General features: G+C 35.4%; 1 protein-coding gene across 1 annotated transcript in view; it reads right to left on the bottom strand.

Annotated features, from left to right (window-relative positions):
• Positions 1-26751, bottom strand: part of LOC132550164 (synaptotagmin-7-like) — a 65410-nt gene extending 38659 nt beyond the window's left edge. The window contains exons 1-2 of the mRNA XM_060214181.1: positions 26747-26751; positions 26386-26536 (exon numbers count right to left, since the gene is read on the bottom strand). Coding sequence (XP_060070164.1) covers positions 26386-26536; positions 26747-26751 — 156 coding nt within the window. The remainder of the gene's footprint in view (positions 1-26385; positions 26537-26746) is intronic.
• Positions 26752-27462: the final 711 nt, after the last annotated feature.

Genomic DNA, 27462 nt, shown 5'->3' with positions numbered 1-27462 from the left:
AGTGTACAAGGCAAAGATGGGTGGGTCTATAGTCCCAGGCACAGGGACATTACATGAACAAGTACAAAGGGTTTAAGGGAACATGGCACCTCTATGTCTATAACTTTGTACATTTATCATGTCAACCAGGAAGGAATGAAGATTTATGGTAAAACTTTCCTGACAGAAATCAATGCCCTTATTGTACAGAAGACATATCTATAGCAAAACATCAGTCTTACCAAGACAAGTTTCTACTGTACACAAATCTTCTGTCATCACATACTTTCACATCTCTTTGTTTGAAAGTCTGTCAGGTAATTAAAAGAGGACAATGCATTGCAGCAGTGTTAAGTCTGTCTGAAGCAGTTGTGTTGGCAAGAAGTAAAATGGGATGGAATTATCCCAATTACTCAGTATGAAGCTGTGTAGTTAACGTTTTTGTATAAAGCCATTCTGAATTTGATACATCTGATCAATGTTTGAAGCAGTTCTTTTTTTAACAAATCAGTGTTTTCTGAATATGTTCTTTGTCTAAAGTTGTTACCAGCAAAGCAAGTGCATTTTACAATTAACCTGCGAACAAATGTATTTTTTTCCTGAAAAGTCAGGCTCAACCAGCTAATGCAATGTGGTAACAATGAGGGACAACGGCGAAGGAAGCCACAGTAGACATGCATGACCATCTGTCTGCTGTTTTCAAATGCCTTCTATGTTTTCCATAGAACTGAACCAGTAGGTCAACACATTATTGAACCAAGCACCTGTAATTGATGCCAAGGCAGTCAAAAACCTTCTCACAAATTGACAGCATAGAAGTTTTCTGTTTACTTTCATTTATTGTTTAGACAAAATTATCGAGCACAAATAGTTTTTAGGGCATCATTATGCAGTCTCTTTGCTGTGTCAGTTTTACACAATGTATTCAGACCAGTATCCACATTGTAGCTCTGATTGGAGAATAGAATCTTTCTTTACTGTATATTACATGCTTTGGGATATTTTTTTGCCCTTTTGTACTGTGGGATGCTCTGTAGTAGGAGGGCAGGTCTAGTAATTGACTGGGTAATAGACTGGCTTTATACATCACAGTATTACAGAGGACAACAATCATCTGAACGTGGTCGTTCACTGACTTTTCATCACCAGTCTTAATCAAAACCATTGTCAATCATACCAATCATCAAGTTCCTCTTTAGTCTGGTTCACTCCCCTAGATTGTGCAAATGACACACAAATGATTTTATCATACTATAGAAATTTGGAATTTGATAAAGTACCAAACAAAATAATGATTTTAAAAACGTTATTGGAAAACCATATATTTTTGAAGAATAGGTGATGGAAGTCAAAAGATACTGTACAGAACGAGACACAAAGGAGTCATACACTAGGTATGAATTACTGAATGTTAAAGTGCTTTGGCTCCCTGTTAATATCAGCAGAGATACCAAAGGCACTAGAATGTAGTTTGAGAGGATCATGAGGAGATCAATATTAGTTTGTTTACTATAATCTATCATAGTAAACAAACAATTTCTACTCTTGCCTTGTAATACCCTTCTCAGACCAGAAGTGAGCACTTGTATGATGGTAGAATTTCAAGGTAACTCTTAACATTATAAGACATGAAATAAACTGTCATGAACAATCCTTAGTACTTCTTATTGAAATAACAATAACAATTTTCATCTGTCAAAACTCAAACTAGCAGCTACTGAAGGTAAGCCGAATACTTCCTGATTCTACCATTCGGTTCTAGACTGAGTATGTACAAGAACTTCACAATGATCCCTTCATAATGATCCCATCCCTTCACAATGATCCCTTTACAATGACCCCTCCCCTTCACAATGATCCCTTCACAATGACCCCTCCCCTTCACAATGATCCCATCCCTTCACAATGATCCTTTCACAATGATCCCTTCACAATGATCCCATCCCTTCACAATAATCCCATCCCTTCACAATTACCCCTTCATAATGATCCCATCCCTTCACAATAATCCCTTCACAATGATCCCTTCGCAATGATCCCTTCACAATAATCCCATCCCTTCACAATGATACCTTCATAATGATCCTTTCACAATGATCCTTTCACAATGACCCCTTCATAATGATCCCATCCCTTCACAATGACCCCTTCATAATGATCCCATCCCTTCACAATGAACCCTTCACAATGACCCCTTCATAATGATCCCATCCCTTCACAATAATCCCTTCCCTTCAAAATGATCCCATCCCTTCACAATGATACCTTCATAATGATCCTTTCACAATGATCCTTTCACAATGACCCCTTCATAATGATCCCATCCCTTCACAATGACCCCTCCCCTTCACAATAATCCCATCCCTTCACAATGAACCCTTCACAATGATCCCTTCACAATAATCCCATCCCTTCACAATGATACCTTCATAATGATCCTTTCACAATGATCCTTTCACAATGACCCCTTCACAATAATCCCATCCCTTCACAATGAACCCTTCACAATGACCCCTTCATAATGATCCCATCCCTTCACAATAATCCCTTCCCTTCAAAATGATCCCATCCCTTCACAATGATACCTTCATAATGATCCTTTCACAATGATCCCTTCTGAAATGTGAAAACAGAAAATGGTCACTTGTGTTCTCATACATCCTCCATCAAGCTCCAAACATAATTTGTTTAAACACCAAAGACTCATACTTTCCATTGTGGTTTCATTAAGCTCCTTGACAAGAAATCTTTAACATAGATTGATGAATAGATGAATCATGAACAAAAAGCTATTTGAAAGCCAACCATCTGACTAGGGTAAGGTGAAAGGAAAATAGAAACAGGGAGACGAAGACACATTTAATGGTAGGATTAAAACTTTAAGCTCTACAACATTCACTTAATTACACCAGGAAATTGGGCCAGCAGTTCATGTTGGTCACACAGGAATCCAGCACGGAGTTCTCCGCTATAAACACAGGGGAGAAGGAGATGTTTTATGGAGCTGCAGGTAGGTATAACACAGAAAGGAGGACAGATAGACAGACAAGCTTCATTTAACTCGACATTCAGTGTAGATCTGCTTTGCGTTCAATAATACTGAGGTGCCAGTGAACAATCAAGATTAACGAGTGACACGGACATCTTATCAACTTATCCACCAATTACATTGACTTTTCCTCCACATCAGTCTCAGATCTGAAGCTAAATGTCAAGGACCATATTCTTTTCTTCATACTTTAACCCTGTATGTGATCTTCACATAGTACAGGACAAAACAGGTCCTTATAGAACAGCTTTACAAAAATCAATTCCTCTCAAAGGTGTTTTCTACTTTTGATTGTGAAGTATAAAAGTTTTTAATTAATTAAGCTTTCCTGTTTGTAACTTAAGTACACTTTTTATAATTTATAAACACATCTATGTACATAAAACATTTAGTCAAGGACATTGATAACACCCTGTATGTGGTCAGACAAGATTAGTCAAATGCAGTCTACAGCCATTCAGCCCAAGCTCTGATCTCATCTAGTGTTCAAGAAAAACTTTGATGTCTTTCATCATAATTTAACAAAATCTAGGACATCCTTTTACATTTAAGTAAACTCCTAATTCCTGTACACTTTCTAACACTTTACCAAGATTCTTAATACCTGGACACCTAACACTTAACCAAGCTCCTTAATACCTGGACACCTTCTAACACTTAACCAAGATCCTAATTCCTGGACTCCTTCTAATACTTAACCAAGATCCTTAATACCTGGACACCTTCTAACACTTAGCCAAGATCCTTAATACCTGGACACCTTCTAACACTTAACCAAGATCCTTAATACCTGGACACCTTCTAACACTTAGCCAAGATTCTTAATACCTGGACACCTTCTAATACTTAACCAAGATCCTAATTCCTGGACTCCTTCTAACACTTAACCAAGATCCTAATTCCTGGACACCTTCTAACACTTAACCAAGATCCTAATTCCTGGACACCTTCTAACACTTAACCAAGATCCTAATTCCTGGACTCCTTCTAACACTTAACCAAGATTCTTAATTCCTGGACACCTTCTAACACTTAACCAAGATCCTAATTCCTGGACTCCTTCTAACACTTAACCAAGATCCTAATTCCTGGACACCTTCTAACACTTAACCAAGATCCTAATTCCTGGACTCCTTCTAACACTTAACCAAGATTCTTAATTCCTGGACACCTTCTAACACTTAACCAAGATCCTAATTCCTGGACTCCTTCTAACACTTAACCAAGATCCTAATTCCTGGACACCTTCTAACACTTAACCAAGATCCTAATTCCTGGACTCCTTCTAACACTTAACCAAGATCCTAATTCCTGGACTCCTTCTAACACTTAATCAAGATTCTTAATTCCTGGACACCTTCTAACACTTAACCAAGATCCTTAATACCTGGACACCTTCTAACACTTAACCAAGATCCTAATTCCTGGACACCTTCTAACACTTTACCAAGATCCTTAATTCCTGGACACCTTCTAACACTTTACCAAGATCCTAATTCCTGGACTCCTTCTAACACTTTACCAAGATCCTAATTCCTGGACTCCTTCTAACACTTAACCAAGATCCTAATTCCTGGACTCCTTCTAACACTTAACCAAGATCCTAATTCCTGGACTCCTTCTAACACTTAACCAAGATCCTAATTCCTGGACTCCTTCTAACACTTAACCAAGATCCTTAATACCTGGACACCTTCTAACACTTAACCAAGATCCTAATTCCTGGACACCTTCTAACACTTAACCAAGATCCTAATTCCTGGACACCTTCTAACACTTTACCAAGATCCTAATCCCTGGACACCTTCTAACACTTTACCAAGATCCTTAATTCCTGGACACCTTCTAACACTTAACCAAGATCCTAATTCCTGGACACCTTCTAACACTTAACCAAGATCCTAATTCCTGGACACCTTCTAACACTTACCAAGATCCTTAATTTCTGGACACCTTCTAACACTTAACAAAGATCCTTAATACCTGGACACCTTCTAACACTTAACCAAGATCCTTAATACCTGGACACCTTCTAACACTTAGCCAAGATTCTTAATACCTGGACACCTTCTAACACTTAACCAAGATCCTAATTCCTGGACACCTTCTAACACTTAACCAAGATCCTAATTCCTGGACACCTTCTAACACTTAACCAAGATCCTAATTCCTGGACACCTTTTAATACTTAACCAAGATCCTAATACCTGGACACCTTCTAACACTTAACCAAGATCCTAATTCCTGGACACCTTTTAATACTTAACCAAGATCCTAATACCTGGACACCTTCTAACACTTAACCAAGATCCTAATTCCTGGACTCCTTCTAACACTTAACCAAGATCCTAATTCCTGGACACCTTCTAACACTTAACCAAGATCCTAATTCCTGGACACCTTCTAACACTTTACCAAGATCCTTAATTCCTGGACACCTTCTAACACTTAACCAAGATCCTTAATTCCAGGACACCTTCTAACACTTAACCAAGATCCTAATTCCTGGACTCCTTCTAACACTTAACCAAGATCCTAATTCCTGGACACCTTCTAACACTTAACCAAGATCCTAATTCCTGGACTCCTTCTAACACTTAACCAAGATCCTAATTCCTGGACACCTTCTAACACTTAACCAAGATCCTAATTCCTGGACTCCTTCTAACACTTAACCAAGATCCTTAATACCTGGACACCTTCTAACACTTAACCAAGATCCTAATTCCTGGACACCTTCTAACACTTAACCAAGATCCTAATTCCTGGACACCTTCTAACACTTAACCAAGATCCTAATTCCTGGACACCTTCTAACACTTAACCAAGATCCTAATTCCTGGACACCTTCTAACACTTTACCAAGATCCTAATTCCTGGACACCTTCTAACACTTAACCAAGATCCTAATTCCTGGACACCTTCTAACACTTAACCAAGATCCTAATTCCTGGACACCTTCTAACACTTAACCAAGATCCTAATTCCTGGACACCTTCTAACACTTAACCAAGATCCTAATTCCTGGACACCTTCTAACACTTAACCAAGATCCTTAATACCTGGACACCTTCTAACACTTAACCAAGATCCTAATTCCTGGACACCTTCTAACACTTAACCAAGATCCTAATTCCTGGACACCTTCTAACACTTAACCAAGATCCTAATTCCTGGACACCTTCTAATACTTAACCAAGATCTAATACCTGGACACCTTCTAACACTTAACCAAGATCCTAATACCTGGACACCTTCTAACACTTAACCAAGATCCTAATTCCTGGACACCTTTTAATACTTAACCAAGATCCTAATACCTGGACACCTTCTAACACTTTACCAAGATCCTAATTCCTGGACTCCTTCTAACACTTAACCAAGATCCTAATTCCTGGACTCCTTCTAACACTTAACCAAGATCCTAATTCCTGGACTCCTTCTAACACTTAACCAAGATCCTAATTCCTGGACTCCTTCTAACACTTAACCAAGATCCTTAATACCTGGACACCTTCTAACACTTAACCAAGATCCTAATTCCTGGACACCTTCTAACACTTAACTAAGATCCTAATTCCTGGACACCTTCTAACACTTAACCAAGATCCTAATTCCTCGACACCTTCTAACACTTTACCAAGATCCTTAATTCCTGGACACCTTCTAACACTTACCAAGATCCTTAATTTCTGGATACCTTCTAACACTTTACCAAGATCCTAATTCCTGGACTCCTTCTAACACTTAACCAAGATCCTAATTCCTGGACTCCTTCTAACACTTAACCAAGATCCTTAATACCTGGACACCTTCTAACACTTAACCAAGATCCTAATTCCTGGACACCTTCTAACACTTAACCAAGATCCTAATTCCTGGACACCTTCTAACACTTAACCAAGATCCTAATTCCTGGACACCTTCTAACACTTAACCAAGATCCTAATTCCTGGACACCTTCTAACACTTAACCAAGATCCTAATTCCTGGACACCTTCTAACACTTAACCAAGATCCTAATACCTGGACACCTTCTAACACTTAACCAAGATCCTAATTCCTGGACTCCTTCTAACACTTAACCAAGATCCTAATTCCTGGACTCCTTCTAACACTTAACCAAGATCCTAATTCCTGGACACCTTCTAACACTTTACCAAGATCCTAATTCCTGGACACCTTCTAACACTTAACCAAGATCCTAATTCCTGGACACCTTCTAACACTTAACCAAGATCCTAATTCCTGGACACCTTCTAACACTTAACCAAGATCCTAATTCCTGGACACCTTCTAACACTTAACCAAGATCCTAATTCCTGGACACCTTCTAACACTTAACCAAGATCCTAATACCTGGACACCTTCTAACACTTAACCAAGATCCTAATTCCTGGACTCCTTCTAACACTTAACCAAGATCCTAATTCCTGGACTCCTTCTAACACTTAACCAAGATCCTAATTCCTGGACACCTTCTAACACTTTACCAAGATCCTAATTCCTGGACACCTTCTAACACTTAACCAAGATCCTAATTCCTGGACACCTTCTAATACTTAACCAAGATCTAATACCTGGACACCTTCTAACACTTAACCAAGATCCTAATACCTGGACACCTTCTAACACTTAACCAAGATCCTAATTCCTGGACACCTTCTAATACTTAACCAAGATCCTAATACCTGGACACCTTCTAACACTTAACCAAGATCCTAATTCCTGGACACCTTCTAACACTTAACCAAGATCCTAATTCCTGGACACTTTCTAACACTTAACCAAGATCCTAATTCCTGGACACCTTCTAACACTTAACCAAGATCCTAATTCCTGGACACCTTCTATCATTTGATTAACAAAGCTTCTCATTCCTTTACACTTTGCAACATTTAACCAAGCTCTTGATTTCAGGTCATCTTCTAAAATCAGCAAAGCTCCTAATACTAGAACACCTTCTAACATTCAACCAAACTGTAAACAAAGCTCATATTGGTTACCTTCTGACATTTATCATTCAGAGTGTTACAAGTTGACATGATGTCAGAAGAGACATCCTAGTTGTTTTGATACTAATAAACCATTCAGCAAACATTTAAAAGATGAAATAGCAATACCATCCAACAAACCTTAAACGTGTAAAAGATAGCAATCAATCACAAGACACCTTTGATCTTGGGTCTATTTTCATTTATATAACTCAGAATGACATTTATCTTTGATATCATACTTTGAAAGTGAACATTATAAAGTTCACTTTACCGTGAAGGAGGACAAGTAGTATGCCAAGCTAGATTTTACTCCATGTCATATTTTCTCTGAATCCTGCTGACATGTTATTCATAGACCGAAAAACAGACAGGAGCACAGAAATGTTGCCAAGAATCTATCTTCTGTAACTTGTTGCAAAAGAATAAAAATTAGACATTATCATTAGGGAAGTGTACATTCTTTAGATAAAGTCACTGACCCACATGTCCTATATATTCGGAGGATAAACTGATAACATAGTTTGGTCCTGACTTTTCATTTCGCTAGCTTGATATGTTTTGGTTTCCAGGAAATAGCTTTAGCAACTACCCATTATAGACCCGAGTTCCCAGGGGAAGGCCAACTCGCCTCACAGTCAACACCTCTAGGAAGATTGGAAGTGGCAGTTTTAATCCCCTTGTTCCTTATGACTGACTTAAGGTTACCCCTTTAGGATGTGAAACAAATTATATCGTCATAAAACATTACTTTTTAGGCTTTTTACAAAGAAAATTAATAAAATGATCATTTTTAACTGTAGTTATAACATAAATCACTCAGACTATTGTACAAATATTTTAAACATTTAACTTAACCTCCTGCCATACATCATGACATTCATTAAGATATACATTTCCCCTGTTGTCCCTCTCATGGAAATGACCAAGTGTTCAGTTGATTTAGTGGGATCAGACACCCTTTTGTAGTTGTTAGGACCCTGAAGATGTAGCCACAAATTGCTATTAGAAATTTGTACACAGTACTAATTCCAGTCCTCTTTCTGCCTTTCATGTCCATATACCTATATATATATATACAAAAATTGTACTGCTAATCATATACCTCCCAGCTGTAAATATTACCTATAAGTTAAACCAATCAATGATCTCCGTCTAAATGGCTTTATCCAATAAATTAGTCCTGTCCTGAACCAATAAGCTACCTAATCATCCATTGGCCTTTATCTTATTTCTGCCAGCTAATGAAGTGGCCGATATTCCTGTTCAGTCCTGTTGATCAGAGCATGTTTAAGAGACGTTTAATTAACACATGTAAGGAAGGCATATTTTTCTCTACTGTACTGTATAGTCTGAAGAGTGTATAATCAAATCTGTTCAGCAGTGAAAATATATCCTTCCCATACATAAGCAGAAGCAATCACTTTAACACAGGTTAGAAAAGAATAAAAGTTCTAAAATATAACATTTTCATCAACTTGATCAGACACAGACATTGGAGTGTGAAATAATTTCTATGAAGAATTTTTCATTCATTTTTATCTACTTATAAGGAGCAATTCTGCCATGAGAATGCATGATCCTCTAGATATCTAAAACTCAAACATTTCCAATATCCTGAGACCATGTTATCAATCACATCACTAGTAACTAAAAGCAGCAAATTGGCCAGTCCTTGAGTTTAGGTTAAGGTGTGAGACAGCATGGGTAACCAGAGACATGACACACCTTCTCCCAATAAACAGTACATATTCTGGAAACTGGGCAGGAAACCCATCATAATTACCAAGTATTCTACAATGATATGGGCTGAACTAATGTATATAGGACATATTTTCTACTTGGATCTTAATTCATTATTTATTTATTTATTATCTTAATGAAACAATGTTACTAAAAGCACAACTTATAATCTCCACATGTACAACTTGCTATTATTTTAGAATCTTTCAACAAAAATTAAAAAATACTTAAATGTCATCAATATTTTTCCGTCTAGCTGTTTTTTCATTGTAAAGATTTTGGTTTAAACCATGTTGAGCCAAAAAGGAAGTGATCACCAATTATAATAATAAAAAGTTTGTTTTTTTTCTTCAGATATTTAAGCACTCTAAATGTTATGATATCAGACCAGTAACAACATTGCAAATTTCAAACCAGATGGAGCATAATTATTCATCTACTACTTGTTCCAGGGCACTCTGAATTCCAGAAGATTTTAAAGATGTGATGAATTTTGCGAGCTAGGGTAGAAAAATTTAGAAGTTTTTCTTTCATTTCCATGTTAAGTACCATAACTTTAGTATGGAAATACAGTACCTGTATCTGTGGCTTAAAGAACAAAAGATTCAAATATTCTGCCCTTATTACCATCACATGAGCCATAACCAAATAAGAGAGACATAGAGTGATCTCCCTTCCTCAAAAATCTTTAATAATTGAGTTTATTCATGCTAAGAGATCTGAAAAGGATGCTGGTGCCCAACATTATAGAATTTGTATGAAATTTTAAAAAGACTATCTTTTTTTAAATACACTTCAACTTCAAGATGTCTAACTGCCTTTCATTCCTTTTATTCCAACAGTCTCAATACTTGACATGTATAGCTCTTGGGGACCAACGAAAACTTATTAAACTTATAAGATTTACAAAATAGAGATAATGTAGTTTTTCCATTAAAATCCAAGATGGCCACCTGTCAGCCAATACTTTTATCTAATCCGTTTCTAAATTGTAATTATAAATTATAAAACACATACACAAATAGCATTCCTGTGGAATCAATGAAGTTTGCAGATTAGAACTCCTTCAAGTTCATGTGAAAGAGATTGTGATCATAAGAAATGTATAAGTAGAAGGGTATAGCCTGTTGAAAAGCCTATCATCAAAGATCACATTGGGGTAGAGGTTCTATGACATAGACAATGTTTTATCAGCTATCCACCAATGGCATACATTGAAACTTCTTGCTTCTTTTTTCCATTAAAAACCTTAAAAGCACCTGATCATTCGTCAAGCTTTAATATCAGCTTAACTGTCAGAATGTTAATGATATCACAAAATTTAAAATGTCATCGCATGTTATTCATGAATCAAGACCAATGACCTGACAATACTGAACCTAAAGACATTTTTGTCTTACTCCAGAGTCATTTCTGACCAAGCAATGAATTAACAAACATTATGTTGTCATGGTTACACATAGAAAATGAGCACCATGAGGACCGAGGCGACATAGTGTCAGAAAAAAATGTTTTCTAGCCTGCTTTATATTCATGGTTTATGACAATTCTGTGATTGGCTGCTATCCCTTAAGAGGATGTTGAGGAGAAAGTCAGCGCTAATTATCAAGATGACATGATAGTCATATCTATGTATATAGTCCCAACATACATTTATTGACAATACCACTTGTCAACAAGACATTCGAATTTATGTACAAAAACCAATTGGAGATAATTTCTAAATTTATTTATTCATTTCGTTTGTGAATTTACTGATATCATAAAACATTACAACAAGTCTAGGCATTACATAATGGGAAAACAAGTCTTCCAGACTCAAAATATCTTTTTTTGTTGTGCATTTTTCTGAATGTTTTCTCTGTATAAAAAAACTCCCTTGATTAACATAAAGTCAGTCTTTTTCAAGCTGCTCGCCTTCCACCTGTGTGTTGTAAATTCTATTTGCCAGGAAGTTTACAAACATTATTCTAACTGCTCCGCACATGTCAGCTGAGCCAGTCATATAATTACGTATTTCACACACTATAACGGAAACTTTCTGACCCAAATTTCCATCAAAGTTGAAGTTTATCTGAATTTGGAGCCAATGACACCTGCATATATGTAGAAGCTCAAACTCTGAAAGATGTGGTTATGTTGACTATCTGCTTACTATTCCTATCTAAAACTACAATGGACACGTTTTGTACTCCCTTTGCACACAATACCTGACAATAACCAAAAGTTTTCAAAAATTTGCCAGGCAAAAGGCTGCCATTCCAATATGTTTTTTACATAACCAGATATCTTAATTCTTTGGAATACTGTAAAAGACAGTTTTCATTCTTGTTGTTGTCACAGACATCCATTGATCGGATTTGAAGGTATTAATTGATTTATTTGTATTAAAACCTAAGGAAGCCAACTGTGTAAAATGTGCAGGACACTTGACAGTATTCGTGGAAATCTGATAGCTGTGAGTTGTCTGAGACCATTGGCAGTTTATGTTCATCTTCGAATCAGTCCCATACACTTGTCCTCAACATTCCATAAAAACATCAATGTCACAACAGAATTCTGAACAATTCTGTAAGAACTTCTCCATATTGTGACCTAGCTCATAGGCCATTTTCAGATCATATATACAATCAGACATTCATTAAAGAGAATGTAAAAGAAAAATGCCAAAGTCAAATTTGATGAGGACATGTTGTTTATTAAGGCATCACATACCTTAACAAAGAGAGAGGAAATGATGAGGAAACTGGTACTTAAACTCCCCTTTACTAATGGCTTTGTTTGCTTCAACAAGTCTGTCATAAGGCACACTGAAGGATAATGGTTTGTATTCTGTTGGATCAAAGAATACATAATTAAATATACTTGTCTGTGGTCCTACCTAACCATTATCAAATGAGACTACAATCTAAAACCCATGTAAGAGGAGGCAGTCTCTGTGCACATCGTTTGTTCCATTATCCTGAAACTAGGTCATTTAAAATGTGTACAAAATGGTCAATGTCATTTGGGATAAATGGCTTTTAGTGTTAATTATGGCTCAATTCATTGACAAAATGAACTGGAGACAATTGCATTGGCAGAAACCAATTCCACAGAAACGTCATCACCAGTTGCCATCTCTGATCGTCCATTTCCACAATTTTCATCCTGCTTAGTCAATCTTTCATCTACATTAAAGATGTATGCTCCCTTATTTTTTCTTCTGTAAAAGTACCATTAAGGTATTCCATGAAATATTAGTCATAATTTTAATAGAGCTTCAGGGCTGAAGGGGAAATAACTGGTATGATGAGGAACGGAAATAATTGGTATGATTTGAACAGTAGATAACTAAATGGGAAGGGGAGATAACTGTATAATGTGGAGGGAAGATAACTAGTAAAATGGGGAGGGGGAATAATTGGTTTGATTTGAACAGTAGATAACTAAATTGGGAGGGGGGATAATTGGTATAATGTGGAGGGGAGATAACTGGTAAATTGGGAATGGGGGATAACTGGTATAATGTGGAGGGGACATAACTGGTAGTATATTATGATGGGGAGAAAACTTAAATCATGTGGATAGGAGATAACAGGTATCTTATAAAAGGGAGATAACTTCAACACAAACCTGAGTTATAACATAAGTGTGATTTTCTTATTTCATGGTACTAGATATAGTTGTATCAATCTGGTAGGCATTTCATTAATCAGAATTTCACATGTATATTGCATTGTGTTGCATTATTTGTTGTGTGGGTATACCATCATTTACTGAAAATTGTATGATGTTATTGTCTATTGCTATTGCTTAAGAACATAAACCCTAATTACCAGTCAGTTAATATATAGCAATATAGCAATTCATGTCACATGACCATCATAACCATTTACTGAAACATTCATCACTTAAGTACTATAATACAATTTACTATATATAGTTATCCTACAGTTAACTCCTGGGGCCAATATATTACTGCAATTGGGTACAGCATCGATATAGTATTGGTTGACTTATCTACAGTACTATAATAACTTATGTTTCTTACAAGATGTCTAGAAAACTGTTTTATCCCTTATATCAAAGCTTGTTAGAATAGACTTGTAATATATATCTATCTGAATGTAAGATTATGTATGTTCCTTTGTCACAAATATTGTACAAAAGACACACATGTAAATAGCACCTTTGATACAAATTTAGAATGAGAAATTGTAGAGCTAAACAATGAATTGAACTATACCATACAGCTGTTTTGTCATTCTAGGAATTATTTTAGATGCTCCAGGCCTAAATTTAAAAAAAAACTAGGAGGGTTTAAGATGGAATCTTTTTAGCTGTGGACCAGTTTTCTTTCTGAAAGGGTATATAGGACATGTTTTCATTCCTTGTTAGCAATTTTATCAATTAGTAAAAATAATTGGATATATAGAACTATAGCTTTCATGCATTTCAGTAGCCATAGCTTCACAGGCTCTGGGATCTTTGGAGGAAAATAAGATCAGACACTGTAGCTCTTTACTATCAAATTGACTATAATGATTAGCTTCTCCACATTTTGTATTGGATGGTCTATCATTAGAAACGTGAAAGAAATCAATACCCATTGACATAGATATTAGAACGTGATAATAGATTTGTGATAGTGCAGGAGGAATTGTACATGAGGTCTTATCAGTCTTTTAAATCTGATTCCAAGCAATCAGACACTGGCTGAAATTGTAACCATGCTGCAAAGATTGTCAACAGTAAAAAGAAAATATTCAATACAACTAGAATGACCCTAGTCTTGGATAATGTTTGCTCAAATATCCACAGAATTGTCTTATGTACCAGTAAGTTAATTAACTGTAAATGGCCAGATTATTTAGACATAAATTACTAGTTTACTTGACTTGAGCTGAAACATTTCAAAGGTTTTATAAATAAATCTGGTAACAAACGTTATACTGTCAGAACTCTAGCCAAACTCTGTAACAAAAACATGGTTGATAAAGTACTGAACTGATTCATGCCTCACTATATAATTCCTTTACTCTTCTGTATCACAAGTATCTCCTGTCCCTCTCATCGAGGTTTTTTAGTGTGATGTCAAAAGATAAATACGACAGCCAATGGTTCCAAACAGCAGTTTTGAACATAGAACTGTTAATTAAATCACCGCCCTACTTTGGCTAACTGTAAATAAGGTTATGTGTATAATCAGGGCAGGAACTAGACTACAGAAAATTAGATCTGTGTGCTCCTAAAGCTTCCTTTATCACCTAAAAATGCCAATAGCCAAACATTCCCATGACAAAGATTGTTTTTCGATGTGGCTTGGGTTGCCAAATAGGGGAAGTTCTACAACCTAGTGTCAACCAACTGGACATGTCAGCTGCAGTGACAACTGATTCACATGACAAACATGCGATATACATTTGTTGGTCCAAATGACAGTTCCAGATCAATACTCTTTTACATAATCTAAACCGTGCCAACATTTGTTTTTCTTCGTGAAATTGAAAAGAATAAAATAAATGAATAAAAAACTGTATACAATATCTACAATTGTTTCAAATCATATTGAGTCAATGGTGATGACTTAAGCATTGAAATTTTATTTGGCATTCACGGACTTATGTTTGATAATTTTCATTCCTTGTAGAAAGTGTGGGTGACTTCTATACTGAATATCTTATCAATTGTTTATCATTTTTAATTGTCATTTATCGTTTAGATGTCCATTTGATATCTGTAATGATCTATACTTTATTAGTGAAGATTGTATATCATACCTCATGTATCACAGAGATCTGTGATTATCTATATAAAGCAATGACAGAGAAATGAATGTGTAAGGAAAAGTGGTGTGAAGTTTCCTGTAATTCTTTAGATCACTTCATTGAGGAAAAAGATACCAACAGTTGTTTTATGTTTAAGTATATGATGATGGTGACAGTTTTGTCTGAAACATTATTACCTCGGTACTAGGCCACACTCTGACTGCTACAGTAATATTAACCTTTATAGCCTAAAAAGCAGAGAAACCTCAAGAACAAAATGGCAGAAATAAGCATTGAACTCGCCCTTCACCAAACTGTCTGGTACTTTGATTCCCAAATGGATGTGAAAAGGAATGGGTCACCTGCGCGACCTCAATAAATAAATCTACTATCTAATTCAACCAAGGAACTTTATGTAAGGAAGAAAAGTTTGAAGTTTCATTGAAATCTATCAAGTTCGTCAGGTGCAAAGAATAGACGAGATGACATCAAACAGTCGCCTTTGTGTCTGCACACAACAATCAGTTTTTCCCCAGATACATGTAGTTGTATAAGTCCTAGAAAGAAACTTTGATCTCCGTATTTTATACACATGTTAACATGCCTATATTAGGCTGGATCTGATGTAGGGGTTTTATCCTTATTGTTGAGATCAGCATTTCAAGAACAGCTGTTCCACAGCCTAAATACAATATCCAACCGCTGATCAGCAGAACCACCTCTTATACATCATCCATAAAAACATTATTTAGATATACAATCATACTCACCAATGATAATAATATATAATTATAAGGATATCTTTTGCCATATCTCAATTCTGTAGGCACAGCCGGCTACATTCATTTCAACTTGGCAAAAGGGAATGAAAGTTGAATGGTACACATCATTTTTCTGATAATATTCTAGTACACAAAACAAATCAAATCATCTTCACAATAAAAAAATAACAATAAAATTCTCCTTATCATGCTTTTATGATAGTATAACACTTCAAAGAAAAATGTGATCTTTCCCAGCTCTTTCACTTTACACATGTTTAAAGAAATGCAGTATTTGCTCAGGAATCCTACATTTAAATACTGATCAATTAGAATTGCTTCTCTTTAGCAAACACTACCTTCACTTAACACAAATCAGAAGCACACACAGTAAAATATACTGAGTTACTTCACAATTCTTATAGTTTATTAAAGCATCCGATGTTAAGCAGTGCTTTACTACTGGTTTCTGTGAGAGCTAGTCTAGTTTATTTCATACTAACTCTACCAAGTCTCATTGATTATACAGGACTAAGGAAAAATCTAAACAATAGTTTCTGCTTTTAAATTTAACATCAGTCTTTAATATAAAGAACACTTTACACTATTCTCATTTCCTTTGTCCTACATGAATATTCATGAAATCTATAAAATATGTATGTCCCCTTGTCTACAGCTAATCAATGTGCCAAGTTGCTAAAATGAGGTATAACTGCAATATTACAGCATTATATACATCATACTATTAATTATATATAGAGTCCCCATGTATGTCATTGAACCAATCTATTTCAAGTTGTCTTTATCTTTAGAATAGAAGTCTTCAGTTTGGTCCTCAAACTAATATATACATCTGTGGAAGTACTGAATATAGGTAAAGTCCAATATCAGGAAATCTGGTTCTTGCCATTTACTTTCTAAGAAAGAAATACTCACTGAGGGTCAGATCTTGGCTCTAGCAAGGGTTATAAGGTTGTCTTAATTTCCTTTGCAAATAGCGACTTGTGCAATTCATGACTTTAATTGTGCACAGAAGCAGTAAGCCATGAAGAAGCAATGCGCCTCTGCTTGGCATGTTCTTTTTTCTTTAACAGAAACTCTAAACCTGCTTCATTAGATCTGCATCAGACTAGGATTCCAAGAGTAATGTTTGATTCAATATAAATGTTACTAGAGAAGACCTGACCCACCTGTACATTTTCCATGGAAAATACCCAAAATACAAGGACAAAATAAATTCCAGTGACAATGTCTATGGATTTGGTGGACATGTCTGTAAATTTCATGGACATGTGTAAGTCTATGAATAAACCGTGGATTTCATTGACATGTCTATAAATCTCATGCACAGGTCAAAGCCCTGGACTTCATGAAATATGTACACGGTGAGACCATGGACTTCCTAGAAATGGTTGTAAATTTCCAAGGTCCTCTTGTATTTCACAGTGTTATTTTGTATCACATGCATACTTGACTATTGTTTGCACAGAAAGAGATATTGAACACAGTAACTGTCTCCTTTTTGATACTACAGACACTCAATGTAAAATGTAACTTCCGGCTGACGTGAGCATTGCTTTCAGGAGAGATTCTCTGGATTGATGGGAGAATAATGACTAGAAGAGTCCTTGGAAATGTTTGCAAATACAGTATTATATTGTGTGAGTGTGCTACTTGTGATTCTAGGACTTTTTGGCGTTAGGTATCCGTGATTCATTGGTTGCAATACAAGTGAGGCATGACTACTGAACACTTTATAAGTTATATTACAGCTACATCTAAGGGCTGTCTATTATAATAAATTAATATAAGAAGCGGATTGACAGATTATTCAATCATCTTCAAAATGTTAAATTGAGCTAGCAATCAAAAGCAGCATAACACAATTCCAGTAGCCTGACGTCCTGGACAAATGAGTATCATGAAGAGCTGGTTGATTTACGACCATTTCTGGTAGGAAAATATTTGTTATCTTTCTGCCAATTAATACAAATATCATCATACTTCCAATGACATCAAATGATCGCTGAATTCTGATCTTGATTTATTCAAAAACAGTGAATAAACTATCAATATTTGACGTAAAAAATTGTGTGTCAATTTACAGCTGATGTGTCTATTTTTACAGTAGCCATCAGAATCAAACATTTTATCTGAAATTTAATCACCACATCAGCCGATAATTGTGAATATATCTTGGTAAAGTGTTGGGGAAACATTTTGACTCAATGTTAGACATATGACAGGGACTTGTGACAGAATTTAATGTATAAGTTCACCAAAGAATTCTCAGAACAAGTCTGACAAACTATTTCCCATAGGGGAGATAACTATAATGAAACAAGACTTGCTAAAGTTTTTATTCATCATCATAAATAATGTTCATAGAAAATATCCATGAAATTTACATGGACAATTTTTTCTATGGAAATCATGGAAAAAAGGAGGCGGAAACATTTAATAAAAAATAACAAAATAATGATTTTATCAGTTCAAAATTTGTTGTAGGGAAGAGCCATGGCAGTTCTGTTGTTTTCTTTCTGTTTGTTGGTCCCAGTGACGACTGTCTTTTACATCTCCACTCACTAAATATGTATGGAAGTTATTCATTGGATCCTCATTAAAAACAAGAAGAAATCCCAAATCTTTGGAAGAAATCCCCAAAAATTAAGACAAAGTGTTCCTCTGACATCTGAAAATGTCTATTTATTATGGAATAAATATTTCCCTATAAAGGACATCTACAATGATACTGTGATCATTCTTTATAAGGATGTCCAGAAAAGCGACCCATTACCTTTCAGATGGCTTCTAGATGCATTAACCACCATTGGATAAAAAGAACTACCGTTACTGTAACCTCAGCCGGTCACAGGTGAATTTCTTTAGCAATGGACCATCTTTTCCAATTAGGAATTTTATTATTGTGGTAAAGTTTTATGTCATTGCTTCATGACTTATATCCACCTACATCCAATGTCTATGAGGATCACACAAATGTTTGAATTGGTGACTGATGTAATCTATATATATTATATTGAAAAAACTGTGCTAGTCGCTTAATACCCTGTTCTACAAATATTTTTTTACTTCCCCTTGAAACGCAAGAATTACATCTAACAGTTTATTTTGACTTGACATAGGAACTTGGGCTGTCACTTTGTCCTCAATATTGGAAGGATTAAAAAGAGTACATGAAATCTGAGAAGCATTTATTAAGTGTTACTGTCATTGACTAACCCACTCCAAGTGTTAAAGGTGATTGATGAAAACTAGCAGCTGTAGTTGATCAGTAGAAGGCAATGTTCTAGGAGCAGAATGTAAATGGATAAGATAAATCACTGCTATTAATAAAAGTAGTGCAGGTATATACTTTAATCAATAATAGATATTTACCTCCATAGAAATGGCTTCAGCTGTGTCCTGAAGTGTAAACAGCTTAATGAAACATTGTTGTGTAACAGCAAGACAACAATCTACCTGAACAAGTTATCCTCCAATCTATTGCTGATCAATACAGGTGACAAAGCCCTCTGATGACAAATTCTTTACATATGTTTGGTATGTCATAGTAAACAAGATCCACATATTTTTTTTCACTTAATGCATTTAATACTGCAACTGACGGTATTTACCTTTTGAAAAAATAGTTAATCACTATTTACAGTAACCATGGTTCTACGCTGAACAAAACTGTCTGCATTCAAAGGATTTTGATTGCTTCTCAAAGTAGAACAAACCTGTGCATTATAAATTATATCAAAGATATTCCTATCCTTGTCTATAACATGTGAACCTGTGCAGATGATGTCAATATTTTAAGGATATACAGAACTCAGTGACCTAAATCTATAGATTTATTGACACTTTTGAGAACACCAGAAAACTGCTTTAGAATCTAAACAATATGAAACATCATGTCTATGTTGAAAATAAGTGTGAAGTTTCTTCCATGAATAAAATTGCATTTGCTTACTAAGAAAGAAAATAAGTTGTGTTTTATTTTCCAGTTTTAATGGTATGGTATAATTATCAAGTTAATCCATTATATCTACTTCCTGTTTACATCCAACATATACTGATCCATTACATCCCCTTCCTGTTTACATCCTTTAACATAAACTGATCCATTATATCAACTTCCTGTTTACATCCTTTAACATATACTGATCCATTATATCCACTTCCTGTTTACATCATTTAACATATACTGATTCATTACATCCACTTCCTGTATACATCCTATAACATATACTGATCCATTATATCTACTTCCTGTATACTTCATTTAACATCTAATGATCCATTATATCTACTTCCTGTATACATCCAATAACATATACTGATCCATTATATCCACTTCCTGTATACATCATTTAACATATACTGAACCATTATATCCACTTCCTGTATACATCCAATAACATATACTGAACCATTATATCCACTTCCTGTATACATCCAATAACATATACTGATCCATTATATCCACTTCCTGTATACATCATTTAACATATACTGAACCATTATATCCACTTCCTGTATACATCCAATAACATATACTGATCCATTATATCCACTTCCTGTATACATCCAATAACATATACTGATCCATTATATCCACTTCCTGTATACATCATTTAACATATACTGAACCATTATATCCACTTCCTGTATACATCCAATAACATATACTGATCCATTATATCCACTTCCTGTATACATCCAATAACATATACTGATCCATTATATCCACTTCCTGTATACATCCTTTAACATATACGGATCTATTATATCCTCTCTGTAAACATCTTTAATAGCTTAACCAATGAAATCTGACTCAGAAAGTCACTAATACGATTATAATTATTTGTGTTGTGTTCTGATCCCACTTGTTTTGACATATGTGAATTCATTGTTCTGTTAATTGATAACAAATTTTAATTAACCTGTCATCAGTAAGGCTACTATGCCTTATTCAGCTGATTCCCTTAGCCTGTCTGCTACATACAGAAGTCCACACACAGGTCTAAGCAATCAAAAGGAGATCAACTGACCCTCTATCAGACATATTATATAACAGACTTGTATTCCTCTGAGATATCTGGTTTCTAAACATTGTGACATTGTCCGATTGGTTAATGTGTAGCTTGTGTATTTAGATAGAGTACACTCTGTCCTATCTCTCAGCACCAATAACTCAATGTATTACACACTGAGGTACTTCATTGGTCACCTGATTGCTTTAAGAGAATTTTTTGACAGATGTGGATGACGGTCTTAGCCTGTAGTGTCACAAAGTTCACGCATCTCTTAGATCAGAACAGCCACTTTACCTAACCAATCAGATGTCTGTAGAATATAGTGATCATTTTATACCTATCAGGATATCATGCTGTAATTATTACAACAACACAAAGTGTCTATCAGTCCCCAGTAACAATGTCCAACCTCAAAAATAAATCTACATAAGCAAATGTGTTGCCTATAGAGAGATAATAAAACAATGAATATGAGCAATTTTCTGTCTTGTACCAGTGACCTTGACCTTCATGACTTTCAAGTAAGTCCCTTCTAGTGTCGAAGAGGCAGTTAGATGGTCAAATGGAACTCAATATACATGTGAAAACCAGCATTTTATTCGTAACCATAACCTTGACCTTAAATAATTCAGACCTGATCTTAAGAAAACATCATCCATGATAAAGAAATAATCAGTTTATTTTGGATGGACCCAAGGACGTTCAAACACATTCCGCAACAATATTACAAGTTCAAGCTTAATGGACCAGAGGAAAATCAAGCACTTTAAAAAAATTGTGTAAGGTAAATCCTGATGGATAATGAGGGAACTTTGGTACAAACGCACTCTGTGAAGTTAGTATTTATCCCAAGGGAACTCTTTAATACAAAAACTAATTTTCTACTTCAAATAACTTTCACCTAAATAGACATCACAAGGAAGCAGATATAATGAGGAAATTGTTAGAAAACGGGCCAGCTTGTCTATGTTGGCAGTGACATTCTTATGTATACAGCCTACTCCAATAAATGTAGCAATGATATCATACCACAGCAGGTAATCCATTCAAACACAAGAAATGCATAGAAGACACTGTTAAGTATTGATATAGTCACAAGTTCAATCAGAACAAGTGTTCATGTGATAATTTCCAGCTTCCTTTTTCCCACTTGAAATCAGGTAACTATACAGACATTGTTAATCAATTTTTTTTTTCTATCGAAGTCTGTAAGTACGGCAGTGTCTGTCACTGTGTAAGACTTATCACATGCAGGCGTTTGAACCAACTATCAAACCATCACGCCTTTACTGTGGGTTTCTTCGACATGCAATCTAGGACAGAAATAATATCAAATACAATACATTATTTATTCCGTAGGTATGATACTGTGAACATGGACCACTGATTTATCGAGTAACGTGTGGAGGAATGGAAAACTACTGAGAAGACACATTGGTTTAGGTGAATGATATACTGAGCAAGACAACAGCAATCAAGAATGATATGGTACTCACAGTAACCGGCATCAAATTAAACAAAAAGCCACATATTTCTTACGAAATGGATCAGAAAGTATAAGGTACAAATTAAGAATTAAGGCAACTACCTGGAACAAATTACACCAGTATAAACAAGAACCATCGTAGAGATGGGAATGGCAATGTTGTAGAGCAGTGGAGGAAACAAAAAAGAATTCACGTCAAACTAGTCAAATTCCAGTTCCTAAACCTTGGTTAGTACAAATGTTTCTTGTCACAAAAGCATTTCTTTTTGATCATTAATCTTGAAACAGAACACCAAGCTGTTTTATCCATCTGCAAGTGTAAGCAGCAGTTGCTATAAGTAACTTTGTGAATAATTTAAAATGATAGCGCCTGTGTTATAAATAACAGAAAAGAAGAAACCCGGAACATCTTAATCAATGATTCAATTCGTTTAGAAGTTTGTTCGACATTCAGACCAATAGTAGATATGTTCATCATTGATCAACTCCACCTCTTATCACCTCTGGTATCATCAATCATGGTGTTATTCCTGTTTTAGACTGTGACGATATATCGCCACCAATATTTCAGTCAGGGAAGACTTTGAAATAAACTACAATATTGCTTCAACGAATGATAAGGAAGAACAAAATATGTGTCCAATCAACACACTAACTGATATCTGTAACAGTATCATCTAAAGAAAACCCAATCAACTTGAGAAGTAGGTCAGAGGGTATTCCACATGGTCACAGTTTCCAAACATAACAATCACTTTAAATTTCTATAAAGTGTCCATGATGAAATTTCTACATGCACTCAATCTAAAGCAACAATATACACTCAATGTCAAATGTTCCTCCTATCTGTCTATACTCTACAGATATCCAATGTTCCTATCTTTCTATACTCTACAGATATCCAATGTTCCTATCTGTCTATACTCTACAGATATTCAATGTCCCTATCTGTGTATACTCTACAGATATCCAATGTTCCTATCTGTGTATACTCTACAGATATCCAATGTTCCTATCTGTCTATACTCTACAGATATCCAATGTTCCTATCTGTCTATACTCTACAGATATCCAATGTTCCTATCTGTCTATACTTTACAGATATCCAATGTCCCTATCTGTCTATACTTTACAGATATCCAATGTTCTTATCTGTCTATACTTTACAGATATTCAATGTTCCTATCTGTCTATACTCTACAGATATCCAATGTTCCTATCTGTGTATACTCTACAGATATTTAATGTTCCTATCTGTCTATACTCTACAGATATCCAATGCTCCTATCTGTCTATACTCTACAGATATCCAATGTTCCTATCTGTGTATACTCTAGAGATATCCAATGTTCCTATTTGTCTATACTCTACAGATATTCAATGTTCCTATCTGTCTATACTCTACAGATATTCAATGTTCCTATCTGTCCAACAGTTTACAGGTGCTACTGGAATTCTGTACAATTGGAGACAGGAAATAATTATGAGAAGCATTTCCTGGATATGCTGACAGTCATCATGACTAGGTATGGAAACAACAGGAAGTAGCTCTCACCACAGGATGACATCCAGACTCCCATGTAACATCTGCTTATATAGCAAGGTTGAGACAAAGGGAGGTAACCTTCATCTAAGGCTCAGGCAACTTGTAGCATATTTCAGGCAAAATAGATTTTTTTCAAGCTACCTTAGAATTGTACCAGTCTATAGTTACATGGATCCCAATAGATCAATGATAACTGTATTCCAGTTGTGTTTTCCAGCACCAAACTGAGACACAGGAGAGTTGAAATATTACACTAAAACACAATTAAAATCCAATAATAAAGCTCAATGACACATGATATAAAGATGTAACAAGATGTCTATTAGGCCTGTATCACCATACTGTTACTCATCTTACACTAAAGTGATCCTCAAACCGAGTTATCTCAAATGAATGAAGTCAAGGTCATCTAAAAATAGGTTTATTATCTCCTCTGTGTGAGGATGTTGTTCGAAGATTATTTCATTTGTGATATTTTCAAAAATCATTTTAAGTGTATTCTAAGTTATATGAACTTTAATTCCAGCATGTTACTTGGTAAATATCATTGACTTTTTATTATGGTCATTATCTACGATTGGTTATTTTATGATTTCAATATATTTGACCCTTAGCTGTGACATTAAGATTGGGTCAAGGACATCCATTTTAACAATGTTCATATCCTTATTTTCAAGTCTGCATATAACTTTCTGAAAGACACAGCACTAATACTAAATGCCCACCAGGTTCTCAGAATACCATGGTTAATGGTAAATAGACCAGCCGCATCAAGTTTTTATTCAAACAAAATTTTTTAGATTACTAAAGTAATTATGACAAAAATAGAAGTCAACAAGTCAATGTTCGTATAACTAAAACTTTCCGTCATTATCATCACAATATAACTAAAACTTTCCGTCATTGTCATCACAATATAACTTAAACTTTCCGTCATTATCATCACAATATAACTAAAACTTTCCGTCATTGTCATCACAATATAACTTAAACTTTCCATCATTGTCATCACAATATAACTAAAACTTTCCGTCATTGTCATCACAATATAACTAAAACTTTCCGTCATTGTCATCACAATATAACTAAAACTTTCCGTCATTGTCATCACAATATAACTTAAACTTTCTGTCATTATCATCACATTTTAACTAAAACTTTCCGTCATTGCCATCACAATATAACTAAGGGAAGTGGTTTGCAAATTCAAATGGTAATAGGTAGTGGTATCATTTGCTAAGGTATAAAGCACACAAAAAATGACTGATTTTTTTGTATGTAAATTCTACTCAAATGGAAAACTGAACGTTGTCAATTAATCATTTTTATTACTTTTCATTGATCGACTGCAATTACCTTCTCATTGTACATTAACAATGGATTTAAACTTTATTCTACTGATGTAACTATGATAATTATCGATATACCGAGATAATTCTACTGATATTCAGAGGAACCTCTTAAGGGTAAGGGACATCAAATAGATTTCATAACATTTTAACTTAGTAATATGTTTCTGACAACTTGGTATCCCGACAACAAATTACTGGTTATGTAATATTTAATAGACAAATAGTTAAATTACCAAGCAATTTTAACTGGGGCTACATGTCATCTGAATCCAACCCTACATAACCAACTAATTTAAGTCAGATGACTGGAATTTGTAATCTGCAGTAAGAATTCAAATTTCAATCATTGAAGGGTAAAAATCACCCCAGTTCAGAAATGTACATCTCCTTCAAACCGTTGTATGACATAATGTATGTAGTTGTCATCAATTTTACTATAAATTGTGAAAACAAATATTGATTAATCTAATATCCAATGTTGATTGTTTTTGTTGTCACTCATAGATAACAACAATTTTTACAGAGCATAAATAACCCTCTTTTTAATCCCTTGATTGTTTGTCGTTGTAAGAGTTAGGTTTACATATGACTTACCAACTCAGAACCTTTAAAGGTCAAGGCCACTGTTGTATTGTAAATCAAGGGAAGCACTGCCAATAAGGAAAAACTAGAATTTGACTTACCCTGTGTCCTGGATGTGTAGAGCTCATAGTCTGGTAGGATCCTGTGGACGACTGCCGACTGACCCCTAGGGAGTCATTTAAGGCGGTGTGGGAGTTAGGCAGGGGCTGCACATGTTCAGTGACAACCTGGCTCCTTCCAGGTCGCTCAAACCTGAAGAAAGAGAAAATAACTCCAAAACATGATGGACAAAATGGACAGCTCTCAGCTCCATACACATCTGACATTGTAATCCTTAAGGTGTTGGTTAGCGTGTCAGCTCCGTATCCTATCTATAGGACTCACTGTCACATGTCCCCAACTGACCAGTACCTCTAGTGATCAGATGAGATGATGTCAGTCAAAGGGGGACGTTGGACTTACGTCATATCTCATTCCTTGCACTTTTAAACACACCTAACTATTAAAACCTCACCAAACATCTGGTATCACTGTTATGTTATAATGTCCAAGAATAGAGATTTCACAGCCTGCTTCTAAAATGGATTCGTTATTTATCATTTTCCATTTTCAAATTTTGTAAACACAACTTGTTTTGAAAAGTAGATATGATACCATAAATCTCAGGTGAAGGAAAAAAATCACAGTAGTGATATCCTGTTTTGGACTAAACACAACTGTTTCTCTACACCAGATTACTCTTTGTAACTCCAAGCGCTGCAGACAGAGGAAACTCTGAGCACCCCTGCAATAGTAGTAGAGTGCACGAGTCAGTGAGTCCGGTGTGACTGAGGTGGACTGAGGTGGACATGTGAGTGTGGTAAACAGATCACTAGGCTTCTGTCCTACTATAAGCAGGCTTCAGAGGCAGGCTGTATTGATTTCCATCCTCCCTATAACCTGTGCAAACTATATGACAGCTAAAAACTTAAGCTAGTTTAACAGACCAATAAGGGCTAGTGGAATTAATGATGCTGACATAGTGTGGACGATTAAGCCTTGTGAGAACCATCACACAACCACTGTCTACCTGTCTTCTACAGGTGTAACTGTAGGTATTATATCGTTACAGGTGACTGATCCCTATTTATAACTCCGTTTGATTTGTGGGTATTGAGTAACTATAAATAAAACATCAA

Source organism: Ylistrum balloti, unplaced genomic scaffold (assembly GCF_031769215.1).
Source record: "Ylistrum balloti isolate Yb309-2 unplaced genomic scaffold, AGI_CSIRO_Ybal_v1 Utg370108, whole genome shotgun sequence".
Taxonomy (NCBI): Eukaryota; Metazoa; Mollusca; class Bivalvia; order Pectinida; family Pectinidae; genus Ylistrum; species Ylistrum balloti.
Note: the sequence above shows the minus strand (reverse complement) of the source record. Positions and strands in the feature narration are given on the sequence as shown.